This window comes from Pimephales promelas, chromosome 22, assembly GCF_988280905.1.
Source record: "Pimephales promelas chromosome 22, fPimPro1.hap1.1, whole genome shotgun sequence".
Lineage (NCBI taxonomy): Eukaryota > Metazoa > Chordata > Actinopteri > Cypriniformes > Leuciscidae > Pimephales > Pimephales promelas.
The window spans coordinates 26,677,674-26,700,229 of record NC_142790.1 but is presented as its reverse complement, the minus strand read 5'-3'; the positions used below and the strand labels follow the sequence as shown (position 1 = coordinate 26,700,229).

Sequence of the window (22,556 nt, the reverse complement as noted above, 5' to 3'; positions counted from 1 at the left end):
ATTTTGAAGGATATGGGTAACCAAACAGTTGATGGACCCCATTGAGATATACTATGGAAGTCAATGGGGTCCATACGGTTTGGTTACCCATACCCATACCCATATACTTACCTTCAGTTTATCACAGTACAGTCCACTTTACTGTATGTCTGTTGAAAGCAACACTCATGTTTTACCTGCACTTGGGCCTTAAAATAAATTCAAACATTTTATCAAACTCATCTGATTTCAGTAAATTAAACATTATTGCACACTGCTATGAAACAGAGAAATTCTTGCAATACTGCAAACACATAAACAGTTTTATACACAGTAGATTGAGGCGTTGTGTTGTTGAGGTTTAGCTCAGACAGATTATTGATCCAGAAATTCAGTTTTTATTTTCATAGACTAAATGTAAAGAACATAACAGGATTTGAGAATAAATCCCATGAGCACAAAAATGTTCCACTGCAAGCGATTATTTACAACAATGAAAAACATTCCCTTTTCTCATCAAAAGGGCCATCAAACACCAGTGCAACAGAGTCCGATTTCAGATCACGTCTCAGAGAAACCAATCAGGCCAATCATTTATATCATTTAAAACGTCTGATTTTATAATGGGCAATTTTCTGAAATAAAGCAGCCTGATGCTTAAAATAGGCACTGTGAGATATAAACAGATATGAACATAAACAAATATACCCACAGCATAACACAATAAGCTTTCCACTTTACGCCATGCATATATACCACATGGCTAAATAAATAACATACTGATTGTTCAAACAATAAATCATAACTTGTGTTTTACTGAAATGTTTTTTTTCCCTTATAATTCATAATTGACATTTATCCCCCTCTCATCTGTACAAATAACAATATGCCACTTAAGAATGGCTGCAATATTAATAACAAGCAGACGTGGTGTGATATATATTAAATAGCTGATATCTACTCTACAGCGTACACAGAATCATGAGTTTTGCTTGTAAAACAAGAGTATTCCTTTGTCGACCCTCTTCAGCATCGCCTGAATCAGCGATTTCCACAAAATACAAAGTACGTATGGAAGATATATCGATTTGGTTCAAAAAAGTATGCGTACGCTACTGTATGCCAAGTTAAGCAAAAACATTTACGATAAAAAAAGGATTGAATGTGAGCAGTTGAATGTCAACACACGTGAGCATCAAATACGCAAAGTTGATGATTACATCAGTTTAAAACTTTTAAGTATGAAAGAAACAAAGTGCTCTTGTCAGACCAGTAAAAAAATAATAATCTGTACAGCTCATCACCTCCTGTTCAAAAGCTGGGGGCGTTCCTTAGGGAGAGTCTCCTCATGGGTTTGATTCATTGATTCAGCGATTGACTTTCCATCCCGACAGGTTTTTCCTCTTTTCTATATAGTTATTTGTTAAATGGTAAACAGGCCGGCAGTATGACTGTGGCACAGGCCGGCCCGGCTAAAGGTTCAGCCACCTCTCCTTCCATTTCTGTCCATGAGCCTTTCTCTGGGCTGTAACAAATGGTGGATGACTTGTACGCCCCCTGCAAGAGATGTTCAACAAGTTATTCTCACAAGATTTCATACTTCAGAATGCTTTTTATGCATTTCACAGTCTTTACCCCTTAATACATTTCTGGCCAAATATCTAGACACAGACCTTTCTGACAATATGTGTTTTGTGTGGATTAGGAAAGGTTTTGATCATAAATTATTAAATATAATAATGCATAAAAGGGGAGGAGCCTGACAAAATAATTTAGAGTACCGTTTCTATGGTAACGCAACGTTCAATTATAAAACGGTTTTCACAGGATGAATTCTGAGTTTGTAAGCTTTCAAATGATACCTCATTTATGATAACTAAACTATGTGATGTAACAAAAAAGATATTATATTTTAGAGGATAATATATATTATAATTTTTAGAGGATAATATTATATTATCATTTTTTGTGAAAAATACTAGATTATATGTTTTATAATGAACTTTTAGCATAAAAACAGAAGTTTCAATGATTGAAAGTGGGTGCATGAAATTTTTGTGACAGATCAGACCTCCATTTATGATGCAGATTTTTTGAGGTGCACTCTTGTCATAAATTAATCAATTACTCTTCCTACATAATTTGTAACACAAAACAGGGGTCGAATTTCTATTTAGAAGTTCTAATTGTACTATTTGTAAGTTTCAGTTCTGAAACTTACAGGATATTCTTATATATTCTAAAGCTCAAGGAAATTTTGATTTCTCAATTCATCTCCCGTTTAAAGCGCCAAGTTACTTTCAAAAGGTGATTTGCCCTGTAGACATCATAAACTTTTATCTCATTACTTGTGTGAAAATTTGAATTATTGTAATACAGAAATAACAATAACAAAGCTGTTTCATACCTAATATGATAAGTGTTTTTTCTGGATGGAGAATGATCCGATATGATTTTCTCAAAGGTTTAATAGACACAGGTGAATCATGATCGTTTAGGAATTAGATTGCATGTGTGTCTGAATTGAGATCACAATCTTTTAACGATTAATCGTACAGCTCGAATTTGAATAATAAACGTACTGTATTTGTACTGAGTGTTAAAATTAATCAACGATTTTAGGTGAACGTGAAGTATGTCATTTCTTTACTATCAATATCAGAATGGCAAAAATAGTGGTTGTTTTCAAACAGGTTCCCTGACTGAACCCCTCTGCCATTGGTCAGTCAGACAGATAGCCCCACCCCCAACCTCACACCATAGGTTGAACAAGTTTTGCTATAGCAGCTTATTCAGGGGAATCAACCTACAATCTATATCTTCAATATCTATATCCAGCATTTAAGTGTTTACCATGCTCCAACTGTAGCCCCCCACCAAATAAATACTGTCATCAAGAACAGCACATCCAGGCCCGCTGCGTCCCTCTAAGATGGGCGTTTGCAGGATATTCCACTGATCTGCTTTAGGATCATAGCATTCAACCAGCATCACATCCAGATGAGAGAATCCTACACACAGAAGAAAACAGTCAAAGATCTTACTTTGCAGAGGCGTCTAAGTGTTGCAAGCTTGCAATCTAATCATTGAATGAAACTATATCGATCACTGTTGTGTACACAGTCAGTGAGGTTTGGTTTACGGCTATATAAATTACCCTTTAAGTGGTTGCCCCCAATAGCGTAGAGGCGGTCGTTCATGCCTGCGAGAGCGTGTATGGCTCGCTTAGTGTTCATGTCCTGTTTCCGAGCCCACACGTCCATCACGGGGTCGTAGCAGTACAGCCAAGACACGTATTCGCCGTTGTGAACCCCACCTGAAGAATAGCATACACAATACCAATTTCAACGGAAGCACAAGTATAAGGTATTCAAAAAATTAAGTCAACATTGAATCAAAATTGACCTATTTACTTTCTAAATCAACATTCCTGGTCTTCTTTTTTTAATCCAAAGAGACATTGCATTGAATATATAAACTTCAGTTCATGCATTCCCTGGGAATCAAAGCCATGAGCTTCGTGTTGCAAACATAATGCTATTTAGGCTATAGGGATGATTCACGTTATTCGAAAGATTTTTCTTTTACAGTACAGTACTTACAGTGTACTTACCTAGAAAGTACTGGCTAATATAAGGTAAGTACATGGAACAGGGGTAGGTTTAGGGGTAGGTTCAGAGTTAGTACTAGTTATTACCCAGTAATTGTAGTTACTAAAATAAGTACATAGTATTTACACGGGTAACTGGACTGTAAAAGGAAGCAAGGAAAAGGAAAAAGGAAACTTTTGCTGATAATTTACTCACCCCCATGTCATCCAAGATATCCATGTCTTTCTTTCTTCAGTCGAAAAGAAATTGAGGTTTTTGATGAAAACTTTTCTTGATTTTTCTCCATACTGTATAATGGACTTCAATGGGAACCAAACGGTTCAAGGTCCAAATGACAGTTTCAGTGCAAATTGTTCAAATGGCTTTAAATGATTCCAGACGATGAACAAATGAACAAATCGTTTTCCTAGTCAATTCGTTCATTTCATTCATTGAATGAACCAAATGACACGAAAAAAGATTCGTTCATTTTGATAAACGAGTTTGAACAGGAGAGTGACGAACGCGCATCACAGAACAGAGCAAGGTGAGCTTTTGAGCTTACAAAACGTAAACTTTTTTTTTTTTTTTTAATGAGCGGTCGTTTCGCTTGGTAAGACCGTTATTCATCGTCTGGTGTCGTTTAAAGCCCTTTGAACAGAAAGTGTCTTTTGGACCTTGAACCGTTTGGTTCCCATTGAAGTCCATTATATGGAGAAAAATCCTGGAATGTTTTTATCAAAAACCTTAATTTCTTTTCGACTGAAGAAAGAAAGACATGGACATCTTGGATGACATGGGGGTGAGTAAATTATCAGCAAAGGTTTTTTTTAAAAGTGAACTACTCCTTTAACTAGTTGCTTATTAGCATGCCTATTATTAGGATATTGGCTGTTTATTAGTGCTTATAAAGCACACATTATTTCCTTATTCTGCATGACCATATTCTACATACCTAATACCTAAACTTAACAAATACCTTACTAACTATTAATGAGCAGTAATTAGGAGTTTGTTGAGGCAAAAGTCATAGTTAATGGTGAGAATCGGACCCTGAACTAAAGTGTGACCAGAGACACTTTTCACAATCCCAATGGATAAATTACAGAGTCCTGTCCAAAAATCTAATTTCATGTCGAATTTAAAATGCATTTAAAATAAAAGTATCTGTTCTAGTCTTCAAAATAACATTGAACTGTGCTCTTAATAGTACAGCAAGTCACTTCCAGAGCTCATCCCTGTAACGACACCTGTTAGTAACGTCTCAGAAACTTTGATTCATTCACTGTTTGGATGAGGTGTATCGTCAAACCTGAGATGTATATTTTCCCATTGTGCACGGCGCCTGCGTGTGCAGCCAGCGGCTGTGGAAGAGACGAAACGTAATTCCATTCGTTTGTCTCAAGGTTATAGGCTTCAACGCTAGACAGATAACCTGTCTCGTTCCTTCCCCCAACAACATACAAGTGCTTATCCAGGCAGCAAGCGAAGAAACTCGCTCTCCTGAAACAAAGACAAGATGAAAAGATCGTCTCTTAAAATCAGTCAACGTAGAGACTGTTTACAGCAAATATCCCAGTCGCAACCAAGAGTGAAAAATTCATCACAAAGGCTTAAGAAATAATTATAGCCATGTTATGAAGAGCTCTTATTATTTTATGAATAATAAGTCATCTTCAGAAGGCATCATACCTCTCCTGCATGGGCGGTAGTTGTATCCAGCTATTGAATCTTGGATCATACCGACTTACAAAGTTAGTGCTGTGTTTGCCTGCAAAGATGAAAAATATTGCTATTATTAATAAATATTGTTTAAAATCAAATATTTCATAGCAATAATACACATTTTATGAATTATAAAATCAACGTCAGTGATAGCACTGATTCAGCACATTATTGTTTTATTCAGCACACTGTAAAAAATATGTTCATGATTTGTAATCACAACATTTTTTCTTTTGTCAAATCAACTTAAATAATTAATGTGGTTCAGATAACATAATATTTTGAGTTTCTGATCTCCTTCATTGTATTAACTCAATTTTTCCATTTTAATGAACTTAATTTTTTTAAGGCAACCAGGTTACTTCATTTTTTAAGTTAAACCAACCAACAATATTTTTTTACATTCATGTTTTACCATTAGGGTTCCACTGGTCTTCTCCACCCAGTAAAAGCAGGAAGTTCTCCACCTCAACGACACAGTGATGGGCGCTGTTATACGGCATTACTGCAACACACAGACAAAGCACATGAGAAAATAATACATCTGAATAGTGAAAGGTCAAGCCAATGATATTTGTTTACAGTTTACACATAATTTGATATTGTATTAAATATGTAAAGGATAAGGTAAAGTCAGCCAATGCAGTAAACCCACTAATCCCACAAAGAAATAACACTCAAGAAACATTTAATCACTAAAATAATTCATATAATTCATATAATTATAATAATAGAGTTTAACCATTTACTGCTATATTATATATATATATATATATATATATATATATATATATATATATATATATATAAACACTTGTTTTAAAATGCATGGAACTTAATTTGAAACTACTAGTTTTATATACTATTATTTATTATATATGAAGAGTTCAGATGCAAAAGCCTCTAAATGCCATTTGAAATTCTCTTCTTTAATGATGATTTTTATCAAACTTGTACATTTAAGTTCGGTAATTTCACTTAAATAACAATTAATAGGTAATTATCATTGCCATTTAAGTGACATCAATCAACTTAAATATACAAGCTTGATAAAAATGATCATTCTAGAAGAAAATTTCAAACGGCACTTAGAGGCTTTTGCATCTGAACTCTTCATATATTATTATTATTTATTATTATATTATGTAACTGTACATTTCTCAATATTCTGAATAAAATGCTGTCACAACCAATCAGATAGTAGCCAATTCCTCATATATTAACAGGTTTGTGGTAGATTTCTGATATGCAGCAGTCTCCATCCTTTGTAATTCTCCAGCTCCTGCAAAAGTGACCCCCAGTTGAAATAGAGAGAAATGGTCTTAGGGTGACAGTCATAATGAACATGATCATGTTCACTCCATAAATCTCCGTCCGGTGCCCGTGCAGCGTAAATCAGTCGTACGCTAAGAGCCACCTGTCTGCCTCCATCATTCATTTCCACTGTCACATCTCCGCTGCCTGATGGATCACAGTTGCTGTAAAATTAGACAGCCTTGAATCGCGCTTTTTTCCGATTGGCCTCTCCTACCGCAATCTAACTGGAGTCTGACGCACAGAGGCCTTTCCATTGAGAACGGATTCAGACTGACTCAGTCCCACGAGGGGAACCTCCCGACTGTCTCGCTGCACACAAAACCTGATTGACAGAGATCCAAGTGTCAGGGAGAGAATTATTTGGCTTCTCAGGCATCTGGAGCCATGCTAGGCTTTTGTGGCCAGCTGACATTTACTGCTGCAGACGTGACACACACACATGTCCCAACAGACTCAATGATTCAAATGATCCAGAGGTCACAGTCTAGGCTTTGTTATTGATCTGACAGCCTGATCTACACAGGTGCAGATGCATCATATTGCTAAACTGACTGATAAGAAGCCTGCACACAGTGAAGACATATGATATTGACTTTTAGAGGAACAAACCTCCTGAAATTCAGCTTAAAAGGTCTTTGTTTTTCATATATATATATATATATATATACACCTCATATGTTTCCATTTTAACCCCAGAGTATATATACATATTTCCTGATTTCCTGTTTCAGTTTGTAAGTGTTTTCTTTATTTCACATGTAAAGAAAACATCTTAAAGATGTTTGTTTAACTTTTTGATTCATATGTATATGTTCTGTTGGTTGTATTTTATCCCAGCTTTTATGTAGTGTTAAAAAAAAATGAAACAGGAAGTGCTTCTGGACCAGTGATGTTTACATCTTGCAAAACACTGTCAGAAAAAAATAAGATTTTTTTTATTTTTAGGACCATATACTTATATAACTGCTATTAGTTCAGTTTGGGAATTCAATTCATAGTATGTAAGTATTTATTCATCATGTTTATTTTACACGCTTTTAATTTATGCAGATTCAAAAATATTATACAGTAAAAAACAACTATTACAGTAATATAAATTAAATGAGAATCATAAATAAAGGAAAAGTAAAATAGAAAAGTGCTTGTCATGAAAACATATCAATGTAAATATAAATAAATCAAAATCAAAATCAAATCAATTATTAAGTAAATAAAAAACCTATAATATATATTATTCTACAGTATATAAAATATAGGCTATAATATATAGAATATTATAAATATTATATATATTTCTGAATAGTATTGCAAGTGGATTGATAATCTGTATTGAACTGCTTTTAATTTATGCTGCTTTGAATATAAAACTGCAAAAATAAATATAATCCAAACAAATATAACGAGAATCATTGAGACTAATAGGAATTAAAAAAAGAAAAGTAAAATGGAAAAGTGCTTATGAAAATAAATTCACCATGCAAAAAATAAATAAATCTTGGCTATATAAAAAAGTCTATTTCTTAATGCAAAAAAAAATAAAATAATAATAATTTCTTCATAGTTTACTTCATGTTAATATGTCTAAAGTGAAAGTGGTGCTGTCAACAATCTAAAGAAATAACACAATGGCATGAAATGTGCAATATGGAACAATTAACTAATGACAGAAACAGTTTTGCATCCTCTGATTTTGACCATAGCACACTGAGTGCACAAGGTGGCAGTCTCAGCACACAGCAGAAAGCCAGAGAAGCAGAGAGGTGCAGCCAGTCATGAGAACCATCCTAAATAGTGCTGATGAAGGTTTTAATCAGTCCCTGTTCCCCCCCTTTTGGGTTTCGGCTCATTGCAAAGTTATGATTGAATGTTAATAACCTGCACACCCCAAACGACATCAAGGGGCTGCTGGTGTGTTCACAGGATGATTTTGCAGTTTGGTCGCTCCGCCTGGCCATGGGCCATTTAAGACTCGACGTCTGAGGCAGAAATAAAGGACATTACACTATGACCTTATGAGTGTAAGTTATATAGATCCAGATGTAATTCATTAATGAATGTTATGCATGCTGCCAAACGCTTACAAGCAGGTTTCAGAGCGAGCGTAAGGTGTCTTTGTAGGTCTCACACCTCAGCGACGCAGTGATTGGATGACTGAACGCAATCTTAGCCATAAAACAGAATGACTGCACGTCCGTTTATGTCCTTGTTTTCCCTCGGTGAGGAACAGACACTATAGAATCCTTTTAATTAAATCATAATACATTTTGTGTCTTGGCTCATTGCTAAATTACAAAAACGAACTTACGTTGCATCTTATGTTGAGCTAGATAAAAGTAATTTAGGATTAGAATCCACTTATATGGTTTAAAAAGAGCTATAAAACTGGACTTTCAAAGAGTTTCCACTAGCCATGTTTATCTCCAAACACGAGTTGCTATGTTTTAAAAGAACAAACGCCAGGCATTTGCTATCCCTAAAGCCACCTGGAGCCTGCCATATACATAACAGTGTAACTGATACAAGTGCAGACTGACTCTGAACAAGTTTAGGGAGTTTATTTGTGCAAAAATACACAGTTTTAACTCTCCGACTAACAGCTAGCTCTAGGGCTAACAACTAGCCGCAGTAATCACAAGCAATAGTACGTTTGACTCTGATGTATTATATCAACTAACAATTTGTTTCGATGGAAAAATATGCAAATGCATAGAAGAAAAATCACCAAGAAGATCTCTTCATTGCCTCAATTGTTTCTCGTAGACAGCAATGAAATTACATTTAGAGCAAATGAGACCTGTCTCCGGCTTCTCACCTGAGAAAAAGAGCCTTGTAATCTCCTCTAGACTTCAGAAGTGATCACAACAATGTCTCAAACTGTGCTCAGATTTGCTAAAGTCTGCAATCAAAAGTCAGAGATCTCAATATGAACTCAAATACTTAAAGGGACTCTCCAGCCAAAAATGAAAATTCAGACATCAGTTACTCACCCTTAAGTTGTTGCAAACCTGTGTGAACCTATTTTTCTTCTGTTGAACACAAAAGAAGATATTTTGAAGAATGATTGGATCGTTGGCACCATTGACTTCCATAGTATTTTATTATGGATTATACTATGGAAGTCAATGGTGCCAAACAAATGTTTGGTTCCAATCGTTCTTCAAAATATCTTCCTTTGTGTTCAGCAGAAGAAAGAAACTCGTACAGGTTTGCAACAACTTGAGGCTGAGTAAATTATGACAGAAATTTTCATTTTTGGGTGGAGTATCCCTTTAAGTGTCTCTTAAAGGGATACTCCACCTAAAAAGGAAATTCTGTCTTTGTTTACTCTTCCGCAAAATGTTTCAAACCTGTATGCATTTGTTTCTTCTGCAGAACGCAAAAGAATATATTTTTAAGAACGTTGGGAACCAAACAATATTAGATCTTCATTTTATAGACAAATAAAAACAACACTGACACATTTCCTAAAATATCTTCTTTTATGTTCCACAGAACAAGACGGCATGAATAAATTAAGACTGAATTTTAATTTATGGTTGGAGCATCCCTTTAATTGTTGCTTTTAGACTGAAATGAAATTAGGCCGTGTGTCCACCAAAGCGTTTTTCCACGCGCCTGGCGTATGTTTTCAATTGTTTTCAATGGGAGCGCTGTGTTTTTTAAACGCCATGAGCGTAACGAGGCGCTGAGCGTTTTTTTGTTTCACGCTGGAGCGCCCAGCGTTTTTTACTGGTCCTCGAGAGTTGAAAAATGTTCAACTTTGGATAAAACGCAACGCTCGTCACTTTTTACCCAGCCGTCCAATCACAGTGGAGGAGGGGCAGGGCTAATTCCACACCGACAAACTGTCACAACATTCTTTCTGTACAACGATATCAACCAGCAGAGCTAACCGAACAAAATGGAGGAAAAATACATTTTTAGTATGAAACACATTATCTGCGAAATCAGTTACAAGTAAACTGTGCTGCAAATATTTTGTATCATAGCAACAAAACGTCTCAACGGAAAAAAAAACTGCACTGCCAAAACGCCCTGAAGCACCCAAAGCACGGCGTCTGGCGTTTTCAGCTGGCTAAAAATGCTTTGGTGGACACACGGCCTTAGACTCCTGATCATGTGCAACATTCTTCTAAGCTATAGACCCTTTTACAGTTGGTAAACATGGTGACGTTTTTTTGTGGGCGGAGCTTAGGTGGAGGCATTCTCATTGTTAGCTTGTTTTTTAACAATGACTGGAGAAAATCAGATATTATCTTAATGTGTAAGGTCACTCATTGTCCAGGACCGCGATTGTTATTTCCAAAAGTTATTTTTAACGGACGGAACCAGATTGGCCGACCCGTAGCCGCCTACACGCTCACTCAATGCATGGATGATCTGACAGGATTAACGTACGTTACCTCAGTTGAGTGGCCTGACTTCTACACCTACCTTATAGAGAAACCGATCGTAAATAGAAACTGAGGGCATATAAATCTTTAGATGCCTATATGGTCCTGTACAAGACTTGTGTGTACGATCTGCAGTTCTGTCGAGCCAGCGCCAAGACCACGACAATGTAAAGAGTGACATTACAGTGCAATTTTAATGATGTAAATATTTTCTAGAAATAAAAGTTCCAGATACAGCATATTCATTTTTCATCAATTCTTGCACCAAACAACACAACAAGATGACATGTAATAATAGTAACAAATATTTAAGCTCCTTATTATGTAGCCGAATCTGTGCTGTTTTGTATTGGCCGCCTCCAGTTTACACTTTGTTTTGCCTCCAGCTGGCGCCATGACGTAACTGTGACGTTTACATCACTCTATACATGTCAACCACCAAGTTTGGTGAAGATATCTCAATTACTTCTGGAGTTATAGCCATTTTAGTAAAATTAAATAAATTATTTTGCGCCCCCTAGCGACCGGAAATCAAAATTTCCACTTTTTTTTGATAATTATTGATCTTTAGACTCCAGAGAACATTTCTGCACTGGTTTGGTTCCAATCGGGCAAAAAACCAAGGACTAGTTCGCAAAAGTAGTTTTTTGACAAAATTCAAAATGGCGGAAAAACCACTCTGGCGGCGTCTGGCGTTTTCAGCTGGCTAAAAACGCTTTGGTGGACACACGGCCTTAGACTCGTGATCATGTGCAACATTCTTCTAAAACTAAATTATCTGAGCTATGCCACGGTTTACTTACACCGCTCTACTACGTCGACCACTGCCTATTTTGTGTCTTTCTCTGGTATTAGTAGAAACATCTGAGACAAAGTTGAGACTTAAATGAGACAAGACTCTATTATAACATCATTTTTCATGATTATGATGTCAATAGTCATTTGATCTCTGCTGTTGTCATTTAAATCCTAAGAATTCCGGTTCTAATTCGTCATGCCAAAACACACAACAAACTACTGGCGGTACGCAAACCGCTCCTGTTCCTTCCCTGCTGCTCGCGAAGACAAATGCACTTACGAGAACGTTTGCCCTAATAAAGCAGTTCAATAAGAATACATGTCATCTTCTGATGATGAATCTTCCCGAGATCATTAGATTAAAATTAATCTTGCCGGCGCGCTTATGCAAAAGACAGAAAAAACACACACAAGTGAATCCAGGCGTTCCAGCTCCACAATGGTGTGAAGGCAGTCATGCTCTGATTAAAAAGTTACATTAAAAGTGATAGTGATACATCATTACCTCCTGCATCTCAGGAAGCTCTCGCTCTATTCTGCTCTGCGATGAAGCACAACCCAACGCAGGCAGGGTTCTTCCTGTGGAAGAGAAAAGATCTATGCTAGCAAGACAAGAGCATGCACTCACTTGTAAGGATCTTCCATGTCTTCTTTTCGTCGTCGTAGTACTGAACCAGATTACTAGGGAGGCGGTCTGGGCCCGGAGGCAGGCCCCCAACCAACAGGAGCATCCGTTTGTTTGAGCGAATCCTGTGTTACAGAGGGACGGGGAAACCGATTCATTAGCTGTTATTAGTGCAGAGCAATCACATATTGAAAGAGATGCCACAGCAAGGTAGAAGCGTGTACAAACACAGCAAGACAAGCTGAAAACATGAAAGCTGAATGACTATCACCACCGTCAAATGAACGGAAAAAAAGAAAACAGATTTGTTCATTTTAAGTTGTAGAATCAATTAGGCTCACTGCGATAATGCATCTTCATAACGGCTTGTAATCTGTGATAAACTCAATCTAATAACTCTTCATTATAAGTCTCATTTAAAATTGCAAAATCATGAACATAAGCACAAATAAATCATGCAACATTGCATTCGGTCACATTTTCACAGGTGCATATGGTTATGTATAGTTATTTGTTTTAAATGCTATCCCTATTAGCCCCAAAAACGGTTATAACTGGAATATTGACAACTATGCTCATCTTGATGCTCTTATCCCATTGGCCAAAGTCCCAATTGGCCATGTGACTACTGTCTGTCATCGACATATCCAAATCACTTCTTCTTGTTTAGATCCTAAATATGCATCCATCCATCCATTCAGTCGATCAGTAATTTAATTAAACAAATCAACTAATGTCGAATCAATACTAAAAAATTTGGCTGTACGTTATTATTATCAGTTTAGAGACCTTGCAGTTCGCCTCTTAGATTGAATAAGTGCTTGTGTTCAATATTTACAATCCCTGTCAGCTGGGATGTAAATGGACAACTCTAGTCTTCAACACTTCATCATCAGGATGCTTCAATAGAGTCATTCACTGATTTCATCTCATTCAAGTTCATGGATGATGCTCAGCAATTGATATTAACACAGGTGAGGAGAGCTGATACACAATGAAGAGATGAGTGACGGCCAAATAATAACAATCAAACAATTTATCTAATTATGTCAGCAAATCCATATTTATATACATATCAGGCCTCTTTGACTTTCATAACGTCTTAATTCCTGATTCCAAAGTTGAAAAAGAGACATTTAAAATGAGAATCTCACTCTCTCTTATTCTCCAACAACGGATTCCAGTTTATTCCACGGTCACCTATTCCTGCTAATTATCCCATCTGCAGACTGCAATAATGTCTGCAGTATGCAAGCTTGCAACAGTGCCGAAATTAATCAACCCTGAAACAGCACCATGAGGAAAAGAATGAGGATCTCACAGATAAGATAAACAAATCAGATATTCCGACAAAAGATTGCAACTCTAATCTAATTCAATTCCCAAGTTACGTACTGTAAGAATGTGCGAGACCTTTGCTAAAGAAAAGATGATCTGTTTACAGACACCTGTCACACAAGCCTGTTCCAATAGTATCAGGGCATGATCACGTGCACACTGTGTACTCTACATTTCTGACAAACTTTATGACAGAAATAATGTACATTTTATTAGTGTATTTTTAAATAAAAACACTAGTCTCTACACAAAAAAAGCACGATGAAGAGCCTACCTGCTGGCTGTGGTCTGTCTGCAGTGCTGTCTGAAGGGCATCAGGTGGTAGTTCATGGCATCCATGAGCAGTTTCTGGCACACCTGGTCATTCCTCATAAAGTCCACCGACTGCACCCTCTCCACCAGCTCCGGGGCCGGGATGAGGGCGAAGCGCAGGCGCTTCATCAGGTCGGGAGCGTACTGCATCCTGGTCTCCCTGTCGTGCTCCAACCACAGCACGGACATCTGAAAGAGCGCCAGCTCCGACTCCACGGGCGGAGGCAGGGCGTCCAGCATGGCGCACATCTCCTCAAAGTTCAAGAGAAGCACGTCCTCCACCAGGTACTTGTTGGCGAGCTTCTTGGTCTCGTCCAGCCCGTGCAGAGCCGCGATCTTGCAGATCTGCTTGTAGTTTTGCACGGAGATCTGGTCGTTGAGGAACTGCACGCTGAGTTTGGTGATCTGGGGGATGTTGAGGATCTTGCTGACGGAGAGCACCTCCTCCACCGTGTCCAGGGAGAGGGTGACGTTGGCCGTGTAGAGGTACTCCAGCACCAGCCGCAGACCGATGGAGGAGCAGCCCTGGAGCACCAGGTTGTTGATGCCGGAGCGCGGGCTGGGCAGGAGCTTGTCGTCGGGGGAGGAGGACGGGGTGCCGCTGCTGCCTTGGTCCTTCGCCGCCAGCCCGTCCTCTCTGCTCAGCATGTGCGTGGAGAACAGGGACCTGAAGTACTGCGAGCAGGACGCCAGCACGGCTTTGTGGCAGTGGAACTGCTGTCCCTGAGCCGTGAGAGTCACATCGCAGAAGAGCTGCTTCCTCCACAGCAGGTTGAGACCGTGCAGCAGAGTGTCGCTGTGAGTCGGGTCAAACGTGGAGGTTCGGTCACCCGATCGGGACATGACTTCGGGGCTGCGCACACCTCCTGCGAGTAAACAATGCCATTGGTGCACTACACTGCATCAGAGACGATTTTATTCTGAAAGTGTATCTCATTCATGCATGCAACACACAAGCACATGCATTAAAAAGCACACGAATAGTTGCATACCCATCTATATGTCTCATGCATGCGTTCGTGAGCACGCGTTGAAACAAACTATACGCTGGGTTGTTGAAAAGCAAAGCCCACGATGTATAGCGTCCAAAACTGCCCGCTATCTGTTATCCGGCCACGCAAACACACACACACCCCCTTACAGGACATAAATGCATGCACGCATTCCCCCCGATATGCGATACAAAAGCAATTAGTTTGTCTCCCGCAACATCAGCATCACCACCATAGATGTGCGGTTGCGCATCGCTTTGGTCGGCAACAACACAATGCGATCGCTCCGTTCAACAACACGAACACACGCGGTATTTATCACCCAATCTGAGACGGAACACCAGAAGAAACGGCAACTTTCAGCCCATGGAAAATGTACGCACGGTGCGCACCCGTGCTGAATGCTAGTAGTAGTAGGTATCCAAAAACTTACCTGACTTAAAGAAAAGTAAAGCTGTGGCTCCTTCTGTGCACTTTCTTTGTTCAGTCCTGTTGGAAAAGTCTATAATCGATGGATCAGAATCCTAACCATTGATCCCCCGCTCATTCAAGCTCATTGATCATTTATGTTTCCTCTGAATTAACAAGAAGAAGAAGAAGTGTGTGTGAGTGTGAGAGGAGCTGTGTGCTTTCTGCAAGAGAAGAAGAAGAAGAAGAAATATACGTGTGACAAATTATGCTACCAAGAAACAACACATCATTATCCTTGGGCCTGGGGCTCAGTGAGTCGTAACGAGAGTAATAGGAAATCCACGGTCGGGGAGAGAAACGGACGCGCATGGCCGGTGGAGAGAGACCGCGCAGGGGTATGGATGCTGGAGAGACTCGCAAAATTATGGCTCAAGGCTATTGTAAAAACTGTCGAGCGTAAATGACTGCGATTTCAAACATCTATGGAAAAAGAGGAGAGGAGAAAAGGCGAGTCTTTCCTCTCTTTCTCTCTGCGTTATGGAGAGAACCGTCAAGTTTTAGTGCGCATTGCTAATTAGTCAATTTCTCTGTTCCTTCACAGCCCGACGCCTCTGCTGCTGAGCTGAAACTGCTAATTTCTGGGACCAGCCTTTTTTTTTGGGCTCTGAACGGGGGATGGATGAATGGCTTGTCTCGCACAAATGACAAAAAGCCCCCCTCTGCCTTAATCTCCATCGCCAAAATAACCCCATCTTTTTCTCCTTTTGCTTAGTCCTTCAAAAGAACGAACAAGGGACTTTGGGCAAACTTGTCTTGTGGTCTTGAGTGAGCATCATGGACATGACATGGAATGCAAATCAATGTAATGCTGGTAAATATATATATACATATAGTGTAATGAGCCAAATAAATTCGTATAGCTCTTTAGTTCTTCATTGTTTTAAACATTTATTTGACAAGTCTGGAAGGGGAAAACCTTCAAATAAATTCATATTCATAAGAAACTAATCATCTTTAAGTTAGGTATTGGGGGGGGATATTGATATACTCACTGTGCATTACAATGCATCTACAATTTGAACCTTTGAATAGAGTTTTTTCCAGGTTAAAGGCACCGTCGTTTCATACTCATCCAAGTGTCTTGGTCAAACGACAGGCAATCGTGTTCGTAGCTACTGAAACAGTCTGCAGAAAAAGCAGATAGCAGGTAACTAAATCTTCATATTATGAAATAATATAGTTGCTTGACATGCAAGACGGATTTATAATGGTACATAGCCATCTGGAAAACAGCATCAAGCTTACAAAGCCATTAAAAGAAAAGGTTTGAGATAAAGCATATGGATCAAGTGAAGGATTAAACTTTTTTGTTTCCATATTTTTTTGCTGTTGTTTCGGCATCATGACTATAGCACTTCCTGTGCTCCTAATGAAAGTTTTACTGCTGATGCATTACTCATACGTCCTCATGCGTTCTTTGATTCTCCTCACACACTGTCTTTCAGTGCTGAGGAAATCTTAGTTAAAAGAATAATATAAAAACTCCCTTCACTTTTTTATATATAGCTCAATTGTCATCATGTGACAGCTTGTGGTATCTGTTGTGAACAGAATAAGAAAAATCATGTATTGCGTTGTTCTGAAAAAGAAAAGGAATAATGTCTACATATTGTTAGTTTACTGGCATTCTGGCCATATGCCTAAAAATATTACAGCTTTAAAATGGCTATAATATGTGTAATTCAGAAACCCTTGTTATTAGCGACACCATTGGCCGTTAAGTGAACTGCAGCCAGCAACTTATTGCTCGTGCTCGTGCACATGTGCACAACGTTTGCTAACACTCTCACCCTGGCGCCGTCCACGCTGATCTTTAGATTATTATTATGCAAATATGTGCTGCATGCTTTCCTCAGTAACAAAATAAACATAACCTACAACAAAAATGACAGCCGCGAGAAAACAGCAGTTAAAAGCAAAGCAAAAGCATTTGATGTGAATACACCAGTCCAGCAATTCACCGGCATCATCAAGAGATGAGGTAGGCTACATCTGAGACTAGACTGTAGTTTGAATTAATCCATTTGCTTGTAGGACGCATGGACATTACAGTTCATAATAACTCTAAAGCATTATCCTGCTGCTGAACATTGTATAAAATTTAATGTAGAACGGAAGAAACGCTCTCGCGAGCGCGCGTAAACGTCACATTCTTCTGATTTTCCCGGCAAAACCGACCCGAGTTCTTCACGTAAATATCAGTCTAAAGCCAAGGCTTTCATAGGAAATCAGGGAAGGTCTTGTTTTTTTAATTTCGTTACAAACTGTTCAAACATTGGAAATAAAAAAGTGATAAATACTTGACAATTGTTACATAGCTATTGCAGCATTCATTCGTTAAATATCCTGGAAAAACAAACTATAATATTCCTAAACAGATATATCCCAAATCTTCGCCTTTTTATGTATTGGTACAACTAAAGATCAGAAACACTGATGCTAGCCTTGATGCTCGATTAGACTTAAGTCCATTTCAGAATATAAAATGAGATAAAGGAATATGTTCATAAAATACAGAACATATATCAAGTCATGCAGAATTGCAATGTACTGTATATGCCCAATTAGTCAAACATATGTACTGTTTGTTAGCAGGTAAGATTAACGCTTCTAAATCTTCATATTATAGCATAGTTGCTTGACATGCAAGACAGATTTATAATGGTACATTGCCATCTGGAAAACAGCATCAAGCTTACAAAGCCATTAAAAGAAAAGGTTTGATATAAAGCATATGGATCAAGTGAAGAATTAAACTTTTGTTTCTTTTTTTTCAACACTATAAATGGCTTGATATAGCACTTCATGTGCTCCTAATGACTGCTGTCCTCATGCCTTCTCTGATCACTCTCTCCTTACACTACTTAAAGTGAAAGAATTAATTAAAATAACTGTTCACAACATCAACGTTTAAAAAAAACTAACAAATTCATTATCGTCTGATTGTTAACTGTTTAACATAGATAAATCTCAGGTAGATGTGATCTGGTGGCTTACTGAGAGATTTGTGCCACTATTGGGTCCTTAAGCAGGTATTCATCTAAGATTGCTTAAAAATTGCTAAAAACTTTATATAGAGTGCATCAATCAAGTTTTATGTGCATTTGCAGTGATACAGTGTTAGGGTACGTTTTGTACACAAGTTTTTTTTCACGTACAGACGACAACGTTGTCAAAACGATCCCCTCTCACACAGATCCGCGAAAACATAAAAGCGCTGTTATGCTTCCCGGCCAGTAGATGGCAATGTCACTTTGACTGAACACGTAGGTTATTGTAATATATGCTGTAATCATTTTACAAGACTATTTCTGTAAAGCTGCTTTGAAACAATATGTATTATGAAAAGCACTATACAAATAAATGTGAATCAAACTTAATTTAATAGTTTAAACAGAGACGATGATGATATCGTTCTCAAAAACGAGCACTTTGAAACATGTTTTTAAAAGTTTGTGTTTTCGAGTCCCTGAAATGCAATTGTCGTGTAGCCTAAATGAATGGCCAAAACGCATAAAAAGTTTTTAAGTTGAAAAAATGGTGTCGTGTAAATCGCTCCTTGGTTAAGCTATTGATATACTCATAAGTCTGATTTCTTCAAATAGATAAAAAATAACACAACTTTGGGGTATCACAAGTGGTACAGGTTAAGTTACGTACAGGTTGTGGTTCATGGCTGAAGATTATATTGTAGCACTCAAACAATCAATCTCATACTGGAAGAGCGTTTGGTAGAAAGTAGGGAAGTAATTAAGGTTTATGAAGTGAAAATTTACAACAAACGTTAAGTGACAGCTTGAACGTAGATCTGCCCTTTGGTTTCCACCATTTTAGTACAGGATTATTTGAAGTACCTGGGATTACAATGACAGTTTTCCTCACTCCTCCTCGGTGAAGAGTCTGTGCTCGCGACTTGAAGAGACCAAGCGGCTCAATTGATATGACATCAGCTAATTCTCTGTTGACTTGTTATACAGGCTGAGATGGCCGTGTTTGAATCTTTAAGCTCTGTACTGCTACAAGGCTCTGGGGGCCGGTGGACTTTAGACGGAGGGGCACTTCGCCTGTGCCACGTTACGGAGGGGTGTTGAGCGAGCCTCGTCACGTTAGAAGTGGAATCTGTGGACTAATTAAACCCTCCGAGACCACGATACGCAGACCAGATTTACAACTCTCGCCATAACTGTTAAACCAACTCCTATTTATCGCTCAAATTACAGACACTGCACCCATGAGTGGACCGCAGGCCAGACGTCAGTGGAACTGGATTTTATGTCACACTCAGGATGACGGTGTGTGTACTGTATGTGTTATGTTCAAAAATGTTCAATCAAGATATAGATACAAAAATCTGACTATAGAGACTATTGAAATACTTGCCAGTCATTTGTTTCAGTCATTTGCTTGCCAGTCATATATATATATTGGGGTTTAACCTTAAAAGCAAATGACTGGCAAATGAGCAAAGCAAATGATATTTTTTTTCTTCAAAATTATATTGAGAAAGACTTTGACAGACAGATAGATAGACAGACAGACAGACAGATAGATAGATGGATGGATGGATGGATGGATGGAGACAGACAGACAGACAGATAGATAGATAGATAGACAGATGGATGGATGGATGGATAGATAGATAGACAGACAGACAGACAGACGGATGGATGGATGGATGGATGGATGGATGGATGGATTGACAGACAGACAGACAGATAGATGGACAGACTGATGGATAGATAGACAGACAGACAGATAGATAGACAGATGGATGGATGGATAGATAGATAGATAGATAGATAGATAGATAGATAGATAGATAGACAGACAGACGGATGGATGGATTGACAGACGGACAGATAGATGAACAGACTGATGGATGGATAGATAGACGGATGGATGGATAGACAGACAGACAGACAGACAGGCAGACAGATGGATGGATGGATGGATGGTTAGATAGACAGACGGACAGACAGATAGACGGACGGACGGATAGACAGACAGACAGACAGACAGACAGATAGATAGATAGATAACACATTTCTATTTAATTCCTCATCCTGTTATTCCAATTCAAATTATAATTCAATTTATTGTGGGATCTGGTCAATTTAATACAATTATAACTCATGAAGTGAAAGAGACAATTCTTTAATTGTACATTTTGTTCAATACTGTAATCCTATATGCATATACAGTACCGCATACGTCAATGTTGTCTATAATCAATGGAAATAAGCTTCTAGAAACAATGATGTTACATTAATGATGCTAAAATTGAAGGTTGCGAGTGCAATCCCAGTCATGACGCATTAATATTGTGCACATAAAACAAACAAAAACATTTTTTCATTTGCATTCTTTGCATTTACATTATGCTTTTTTGCTTTTTGAGAATTGAAAAAGTGACCTTTGGGTTGCACTACTACTGTAGTTGAGGTGTGTGTGTGGGGGGGGACTAAAATATAAAAAATCATAACAGCACATCAAGGCATGACTTAAAAAATGCTCTCTTAATGCACAAAAAAACCTTCAGCAGATTCATGATCTCGCTGCAAACATACATTGTTAACACAAAAAGAAAGCTAATCTAAAACAATCTATCTAAAGAAACAATGCTGAATGGGTCCAAGCGAAGGGAAAGTTTGAGGTTGAAACTCTTCCAGGCATATTTCCTCTGCCTGGCTGCAGAGGAGAGAGTATGCTAAGATAGAAAGTATTATTTTCCTAAATGGAAGGTGTCAGATGGTCACGCTGAGGTGATCGGCTGTTCGAGATCACTGCTTCCCATCTGCAATTTGTGACGTGTGAAAGATTCAGCCCAAATGTGCTCACAAACTGGAAATCCACAGCACTTTTTCTTATCGGTGCCAAGCAAGATAACCAGCTGCTTTACAGATCAGGGAACATATCATATTAATATCATGGAGTGTCGTGATATCATCTTGTTTGTAAAAAATATTTTTGTTAACTAAGTGTGGTGGGATGGCAACCTCTGAAAGTGGCTTTTTTATTTATTTATTTTTTATTAAATCTAATTTTCGCACAAAGTATGTGAAAAGCTTTTGCATATTAGGCCACTGGCTGGAACAGGAATTATTTTGTTTAAATAAACGGAACACTGCAAATTTATTTACTGCGGCTTTTGCGTTTCGTTATCATTACTAGATGATAAAAATGTACGCTTGTGTGGGATTACACGTCTTTATTGTTGAAATGGCCCTCTGAATACGAGGTCAAAGGAACCCCATCCGTGGCTTTAATGGTAACAAACATGATCAAGACATGCATTAGATGACACCTCACCACTCGTGATGTTAATAAATTAAAGCTAATCTTGTTAGCGTAGCACTGGGAGCAGTGCTTATGAGGTTTTGCATCACTGCAATTAACAAATTACTTCCACTATCAATAACAAATCTGTATCTACACCATGTTCTTGTGTTGTTTTCCTCTGTATGGTGACATCTTTAGCTTTTTCAAATGTTATAATGTGAACAGCTAAGCTCATATTTTAAAAACAAAGTCAAGTGTATGTTATCAGTATGCAGACTTCATATACTAAACCATAGAAAGGTTTATGCTATTTGTGAAGTTTATTATTTAGGGTTAGGAGATATTCAGGTCACTAACTCTATGGAAAATAGGAATAGTGATACTTGCCTTAGCCTTAAACACTACATTACAAAACTTAGTTGTTCTCTGTGGACTGTTTCCCACAAAAAAAGCACTACAGAAAAAAGAAAAACACTAAAAATAGGTTTAATTTTAATATATTTTAATAAAGAAATCCCTCAAATAATAATGTTTAAAGAATACAAAAAATAATATATTAATATATAATAAAGGTAAACTATATACATTTAATAAAAGTAATATAGGTTTTTTATAAACTATAATTTTATTCATTTTACTAGGCCAGGATTATTATCTAAAATGGTAAAAATATGTTTTATTACTTAAATAAGAATATTTATACGGTATTGTATATACATGATTTTTTTATTACTTG

The 22,556-nt window shown here is 37.8% G+C and overlaps 1 protein-coding gene across 2 annotated transcripts; it reads right to left on the bottom strand.

The window, feature by feature from the left end:
• Positions 1 to 366: 366 nt before the first annotated feature.
• klhl14 (kelch-like family member 14) lies at positions 367 to 16,081 on the bottom strand. Of its 2 annotated transcripts, none has more exons than XM_039685137.2 (9): positions 15,504 to 16,081; positions 14,041 to 14,944; positions 12,432 to 12,553; positions 5,710 to 5,799; positions 5,262 to 5,340; positions 4,882 to 5,072; positions 3,137 to 3,295; positions 2,833 to 2,990; positions 367 to 1,536 (listed from the first exon to the last, which is right to left on the bottom strand). In XM_039685137.2, the coding sequence occupies exons 2-9, from the start codon at positions 14,919 to 14,921 to the stop codon at positions 1,396 to 1,398; spliced, it is 1,821 nt and encodes a 606-aa protein (XP_039541071.1). In that variant the 5' UTR covers positions 14,922 to 14,944; positions 15,504 to 16,081; the 3' UTR covers positions 367 to 1,395. The 2 variants fall into 2 exon arrangements, with proteins under 2 accessions (XP_039541071.1, XP_039541070.1); XM_039685136.2 differs by lacking the exon at positions 15,504 to 16,081 and adding an exon at positions 15,071 to 15,458.
• Between the last annotated feature and the right edge of the window lie 6,475 nt (positions 16,082 to 22,556).